The sequence below is a fragment of the Camelina sativa genome, chromosome 19 (assembly GCF_000633955.1).
Source record: "Camelina sativa cultivar DH55 chromosome 19, Cs, whole genome shotgun sequence".
Lineage (NCBI taxonomy): Eukaryota > Viridiplantae > Streptophyta > Magnoliopsida > Brassicales > Brassicaceae > Camelina > Camelina sativa.
Window position 1 is genome coordinate 512051 of NC_025703.1, and position 6857 is coordinate 518907.

The window sequence follows — 6857 nt, forward strand, 5'->3', positions numbered from 1 at the left end:
GAAGAAGTTTAAATAATAGCCAGTGATCACAACCATATTGTCAATGAAGTGTTTCTTGGTGTATAGTTTTTTACCTTCTGCCGGTTATCCACAATTTCCGATGCAAGTTCCCGAAACGAGAAATGAACTTGATACCAAAAGAATCCACAAAACAAATTAATTCAAGTCCGTCCCTTAAGAAAAATTAAGGCGAATCATAAAATATCATACCTGAGGCATATCCAATAGCTAGGCCTACACCTCGAGTAAATAACCACACGACAAATGGTATTTCTGAAATTGTTTTGAGTGAGGTTATATACATATTTTATACAAACGAAGCCAGGCGGGATCAGGGAACGAGTATCGTACCGTTGTTGCTACGGGCCGATGAAGAGACATTCCGGCTAGAACCACCCGCGGATCTCGACTTCCGTTGTACCTGCGCGATTCGCCAATCGAAGAGAGAGATTAGAGAAATTGCGGCGAGATTCAATTGCAGAAAGAAAAAAAAAGAAAGAAAGAGCGAATTTGATTGATTTAACGATGTACCTACCTGCGCAAAGACGGATCTCAGACTCGGCGACATGATCGGGGACTTGGGGCTTAGAGGGTTTGGTATTCTTCCGTTCATGGGAAAGGTGGAACACTATTTTGTAAAAATACATCCGATAATGGGCCTTTACTTTTCTTTATTGTCGGGCTCAAGCCCACCCCTGCGTTTTGAGTTGAAGTTGGCATCACCACTTTAATTAATCAAACAAAGATAAAGAAGAGGTTTCATTCTGATTTTTTTTCTTTTTCTTTTTTGGTTCGGAAAAAAACTAAATCACTTTCTTCAAGCGGATGAAAAAAAATTCAAAGAATTGGTACAATTGGAGAGTCACACACCACAATACGCGTATTTGAGTTCCCCAGATTTGATCTCCAACGTTTTATTTCTAGTTATATCTTCTCGAATTCAATCTGCGAAATTCGGCGGTCCGCAATTCTGATCTAAGAAAAAGCCAAGTTGATTGTTTCTCAACTCCTTTGATTCATCGGAAACATCGAAAATTTGGGTACGAGTCTTTTGATCTAACTACACGTTGGTTGGTAAGTTTTATATTTTATCACGGAACTTTTTCTCTAAAGTTTGTGGGCGGTCGTCTAGATAGAAACTGATCACCATGGATATTACTTTCGTTCTACATCGCGTTTCTGCTTATTGTAATTGAATACATATCATCACGGATTCAAATTATGAGAGATTTTACTTGATTAGTGGCGATGATGGTATTAATTATTAGTCTTTTCGGCAGCTTGATTACAATCTTGTGAAGAAGGAGAGACTTGAAAGCTGTGTAACACCAATGCTAGGGAGTCTCTTCTTCAGGTTAGTAGAAGAATGAGTAGAAAAAGAACCGAAAACGACAGTGTATCAGGACCAGTCGTCACTTCTCATGCTCCGGTTGATAGATTCGGGTTCCTGAAGCAAGAACATGGCAATTCTCCAGAGCGTTTTAGCAAGACTAGAACTACATCATCCACTGATCATGACAACAGGTCTGTCCTGAGTGTGAAAAACTGTATTTCGAGTTTTTTTTCTTTCATAGAGAGACAGGTTCTACAATGAGAGTGTGTGTTTTATGTTGTTTTGGTGTAGAGAGGAGAGAAAGGTGAGAAAATGGAGGAAGATGATTGGGGTTGGAGGTAGTGACTGGAAGCATTACGTTAGGAGAAAACCTAATATTGTCAAAAGGCGTATACGAAAAGGGATCCCAGATTGTTTACGAGGTCTAGTTTGGCAGCTAATTTCAGGAAGTAGAGACCTTTTGCTTATGAATCCTGGTGTTTATGAGGTAATTTTTCTGTTTATTTTGTTTGCTTTACAAGTCATCATATTCTTGATAATCTGTTGATTTTCTTATGCAGCAATTGGTGATTTATGAAACATCAGCATCAGAACTTGATATCATTCGAGACATATCCCGTACTTTCCCATCACATGTTTTCTTTCAGAAGAGACATGGACCTGGGCAAAGATCTTTATACAATGTCCTTAAGGCATACTCGGTTTATGACAGAGATGTTGGATATGTTCAGGTCTGTTCTTGTGATATATCCCTTCCATCTCATTTTTCTTTTAGTATGGTACTGTGATTCATGGTTCTAATATCTGCAGGGAATGGGGTTTATAGCCGGTTTGTTGCTTCTTTATATGAGCGAAGAAGATGCGTTCTGGCTATTGGTTGCATTACTAAAAGGAGCTGTTCATGCTCCAATGGAAGGACTGTATCATGTGAGTTTTTGGATCATCTCCACATCTCTAAATGTACCCTTGAATATTGTTGCAGTAGAGACAAAATGATATGTTCGTAAAATTTACTGGAATTATGATAGTTATGTTGATTTATCTATATGCTTACTATGTAAAATTATGCCATATGAGAGATGTCGGAATCCATCATTAAAGAGTCACTGTCTGTGTGTAATGTAGGCAGGGCTTCCTCTTGTACAGCAATATCTATTTCAGTTAGAAAGCTTGGTAAAAGAGCTAATTCCAAAGCTTGGAGAACATTTTACTGAAGAAATGATCAATCCGAGTATGTATGCAAGTCAATGGTTCATCACCGTCTTCTCTTATTCATTTCCTTTTCCTTTGGCTCTACGGATATGGGATGTGTTTCTCTCCGAGGTATCTATATTCACATCTTTAAAAATCTGTTCCGATATTTGTTGTAATCAAAGCCTGATTATGTTATATTCTCTCTGGTCATCCTTGCTTAAGGGTGTTAAAATCGTGTTCAAAGTCGGCTTAGCATTGTTGAAGTATTGCCAAGATGAGTTGGTGAGTGAAGTGTTTTTACTTTTATGAGCCGTAAGCTAACTTGGAAGAACCACCCTTTTATAAAATTGTGTATTATTAACTCTGCAGGTAAAATTACCATTTGAAAAATTAATACATGCTCTGAAACAATTCCCGGAAGACGCAATGAATCCAGATACCTTGCTTCCATTGGCCTACTCTATTAAGGTTCTCTTTCTTTTCTGAAAAGTGATGCTTTCTCCTTAATGTTCTGCTGGTTAAAATTCTATGATATAACTCGGGAGAGATATGAAAGAATCAGATTCCCGATATCGACAGGATTAACTTGATGGATAATTTAATCTTACTTGTAGTGAACAATTGAGGGAATTGATGCTGTACAATCTGTTGATAAAATCTCTGAGGTTTCTTGAGTTGTTGATTAACAAATGTGGCATTAATACTATGTTCATCCCAGGTATCAAAGCGTTTGGAAGAACTGAAACTGGACTATGAAAAGACTAATGCCAAACCGGTTCAACCATAGAAAAACCGGTTGGTTATAACCTGAACCAGACGATTGGATTCGAATTCTTTTCTCATCTTGACTTAATTTTTTTTTTGGTTGGAATATATTCTTTTTTGGGATCCCTTCTTTTTTCATCATACTTGTCAAGTTGAGGGGGGAGGAATTTCTTATCAGGAACTCTGTGGTTCTTTTTAGTAATTTCTGGGAAAAGAAGGTATGCTACAGCTAATGTGTAGATAGAGAAAGTTATGTTCCTAGAAAAAATCTCATATAATGTGTGGAAGGTAAATAATATGTTTTTTATATATCTTCTTTCAGAATTTCTGAATAATATTAATAAAAAAATGTGGATGAAATTTATGAAGGATTTAATTTGCACATGGTATGATATTGACAAGACAATCAAAATCAGTAAAACTATTCCCAGTTTTTACCATAGAGGCATAGACTAGTAATTTCAATTATAAGGCTGTTTAATAATTATCCTTATTTTAAATTTTTAAAAAGAGAAGATCGGATCACATAATTTTGTTTTAATTAAGGTTCATGGTACCAAAATAGTTTAAAATCTGAGACTTTAAAATACGAATATTATGGTTGAACAAAAAGGATTTGGAACAATTAATTGCACAAAAGAGTGGTAAAAAATGCAAGCTGATTGGTGTTATTACTCCCGTGAGTCATGAATGAGTCACGGGAGGCCCAATTTTGTCATTTAGTGGGAGCAGTTGAGAGCCTTTAGTAGAGAATTTGATTCTTCCGGCCCACGCTAACGTTACAGCTCGCCTCGAGTTATCCGCTTCAACGGCACACGTATCTGAACACGTGTCAATCGTTTAGTGGTTAGATTATATAATAGCGTGTTTCCTCATTTCGTCTTTGTTGTTTTTGTTCCGCCTAAAGATAATGCCAACAAAAAAAAAAAGCAATGTCTAAAAATAATAAAAAAATTCTACTAGCGGCAAAAAGGAAAAATCAAATACTATTAAATTAAAAAAAACAATTGTTGCTATTATAATTAATCTGCGGTCAGGAATGGTGATGCTCTCGCACCTACCGATTCCAACGTAAAAACAGGGGTTTCATAAGGGTATATCAGGAAAAAACCTGAAAACGGCAAATTGGTACAAAAACAATCAACGGTTCAGATAGCTTCACGTGAAAAAAACGCGAAAAGGCTAAAAACGTAAATTGTGAGAGAAGCACAACCCTAAGAGTGGGTTATATAAAGAGGGACTCATTCCAGCTTACTTTTCTCCTCACGAACGCATCATCATCATCATCATCATCATCATCTCCTTCTCATTGCCTCTCATCATTACCTATAAATCTTTTAGGGTTTCCTTTGTCTCTCTCTTTTTTTTTACGAAGAAATTGTTCAATAGTTTTGCGGTTTCCTGTATCATCTCTATCTGGTTAGTTTCTCTTTTGAAATTCGTTAGATCTGCTTTTTTTACTTTCCATACGCTGATTTTTCTCATTTGTAGATCTGTTCGGTCGTTGATGAATTCTGGGGTTTTTTTTTTTTGTTTTCTTCAATTTCCAGGTTTAAGGGTCTCGTAATTCGCGATCTGGATCTATCTTTCATTTATATGTAAGTATCTCCCTCTCTCTCTCTCTCACGATTGACTTCTGTTCATCATCGTATTTTAACGGGTCTAGGATCTTGGTATTGTTGGGTAGATTCACAATTCTGATCTTAATCGAGATGCGTATGCATGTTTTTGGTTGGTGTAAATTATCTGAAAACCAACGAATTTGGTCCCGATCGTTGTTGTGTTAACGTACGTTTATAGATGACAAATATCGGATTTACGTTTTTGTGTTGTCATCCTCAATTATACCGATATGCTTAATATATATATATATATATATATATATAATTGGTTTCGTTGTTCTTGGTGTAATCATTTCGTCATGTCGTCGTTAAACGTTGTTGAGAGCTTTGTTGTTGTATACATGTTTTATTAATTTATCGTCATCTAACCTTTTGATATGTTTGTGTATTATACAGAAAAGCGTGAATGAGATTATGATGGAGTCGAAAGGTGGTAATAAGAAGTCTAGCAGTAGTAGTTCCTTATTTTACGAAGCTCCCCTCGGTTACAGCATTGAAGACGTTCGTCCAAACGGTGGAATCAAGAAATTCAAATCTTCTGTCTACTCCAACGTCAGTCTCCTAATCTTTTGTTGGTTCTCTTTTATGATTTCCCATTATTCATTCATTCTCTTAACAATGGTTTTTTTTTGTTTTGTTGCAGTGCGCTAAGAGGCCATCCTGAGTACTAGCGTGCACCGAGTCTCCTGCTATATAGTTATAGCTTTCTTTATTTTCCAGTTTATAATTTTCTTTTGTCTAAGCTCCGTTTCTGCTGGTTCCCGGATCCAATCGTTCTCTCCTCCTACAACAACTAGTCCCCTCGCTCACACTATTACTAGGCGAACATGGCCTTATCTGCAATCGGTTTCGAAGGTTACGAGAAACGGCTCGAGGTTTCTTTCTTTGAGCCTAGCATCTTTCAAGACTCCAAGGGACTTGGGCTCCGTGCTCTAACCAAGTCCCAGCTTGATGATATTCTCACTCCTGCTGCTTGCACGATCGTTTCATCTCTCTCCAACGATCAATTGGACTCTTACGTGCTCTCTGAGTCCAGCTTCTTTGTCTACCCCTACAAAGTCATCATCAAGACTTGCGGTACCACTAAGCTCCTCCTCTCTATCCCGCCACTTCTTAAGCTTGCTGGTGAGCTCTCTCTGAGTGTCAAGTCTGTCAAGTACACTCGTGGCTCCTTCCTCTGCCCTGGAGGCCAGCCTTTCCCTCATCGCAGCTTCTCTGAAGAAGTCTCTGTTCTTGATGAGCACTTTGTTCACCTGGGTTTGAACAGCGTGGCCTACTTGATGGGCAATGATGATGAGACTAAGAAATGGCACGTCTATGCTGCCTCTGCCCAGGACTCTGGCAACTGCAACAACAATGTCTACACGCTTGAGATGTGCATGACGGGTCTCGACAGAGAGAAAGCTCTCGTCTTCTACAAGGATGAATCTGACAAGACCGGGTCCATGACTGACAACTCCGGAATCAGAAAGATCCTTCCCAAGTCCCAGATCTGCGACTTTGAATTCGAGCCCTGTGGCTACTCTATGAACTCAATTGAAGGAGATGCAATCTCCACGATCCATGTGACCCCCGAGGATGGGTTTAGCTACGCTAGCTTCGAAGCTGTGGGTTATGACTTCAACACTATGGACCTGAGCCAGCTGGTGACAAGGGTTCTCTCTTGCTTTGAGCCCAAGCAGTTCTCTGTGGCTGTGCACTCGAGCGTTGGAGTGAACGCGTACAAGCCAGAGATCAGTGTAGACTTGGAAGACTATGGGTGCAGAGAGAGGACATTTGAGTCTCTAGGAGAAGAGAGTGGAACAGTGATGTATCAGACGTTTGAGAAACTTGGTAAGTACTGTGGATCGCCTAGATCTACCTTGAAGTGTGAATGGAGCAGCAACAATAGCTGCAGCAGCGAGGACGAGAAGGACGAGGGAATCTAGCAGAATTCTATCTAA

At 38.7% G+C, this 6857-nt stretch overlaps 3 protein-coding genes across 4 annotated transcripts in view; 2 read left to right on the top strand and 1 right to left on the bottom strand.

Annotated features, from left to right (window-relative positions):
• Window positions 1–637, bottom strand: part of LOC104763807 — a 1078-nt gene extending 441 nt beyond the window's left edge. Inside the window, exons 1-4 of the mRNA XM_010487188.2 lie at window positions 536–637; window positions 352–421; window positions 211–273; window positions 75–127 (exon numbers count right to left, since the gene is read on the bottom strand). Of these exons, the coding sequence (XP_010485490.1) occupies window positions 75–127; window positions 211–273; window positions 352–421; window positions 536–613 (264 nt within the window). The 5' untranslated portion in view covers window positions 614–637. The remainder of the gene's footprint in view (window positions 1–74; window positions 128–210; window positions 274–351; window positions 422–535) is intronic.
• On the top strand, window positions 776–3603 carry LOC104763808 (ecotropic viral integration site 5 protein homolog). Of its 2 annotated transcripts, none has more exons than XM_010487189.2 (9): window positions 776–1074; window positions 1281–1524; window positions 1625–1820; window positions 1894–2064; window positions 2144–2260; window positions 2459–2656; window positions 2750–2809; window positions 2897–2995; window positions 3246–3603. In XM_010487189.2, exons 2-9 carry the CDS (start codon window positions 1367–1369, stop codon window positions 3312–3314), a joined length of 1068 nt encoding a protein of 355 aa, XP_010485491.1. In that variant the 5' UTR covers window positions 776–1074; window positions 1281–1366; the 3' UTR covers window positions 3315–3603. The 2 variants fall into 2 exon arrangements, with proteins under 2 accessions (XP_010485491.1, XP_010485492.1); XM_010487190.2 differs by having other exon boundaries at window positions 776–1040.
• Window positions 4549–6857, top strand: LOC104763809 (S-adenosylmethionine decarboxylase proenzyme 1-like). The gene is made up of 4 exons (XM_019241357.1): window positions 4549–4711; window positions 4843–4890; window positions 5311–5466; window positions 5558–6857. Exon 4 carries the CDS (start codon window positions 5742–5744, stop codon window positions 6840–6842), a length of 1101 nt encoding a protein of 366 aa, XP_019096902.1. The 5' UTR covers window positions 4549–4711; window positions 4843–4890; window positions 5311–5466; window positions 5558–5741; the 3' UTR covers window positions 6843–6857.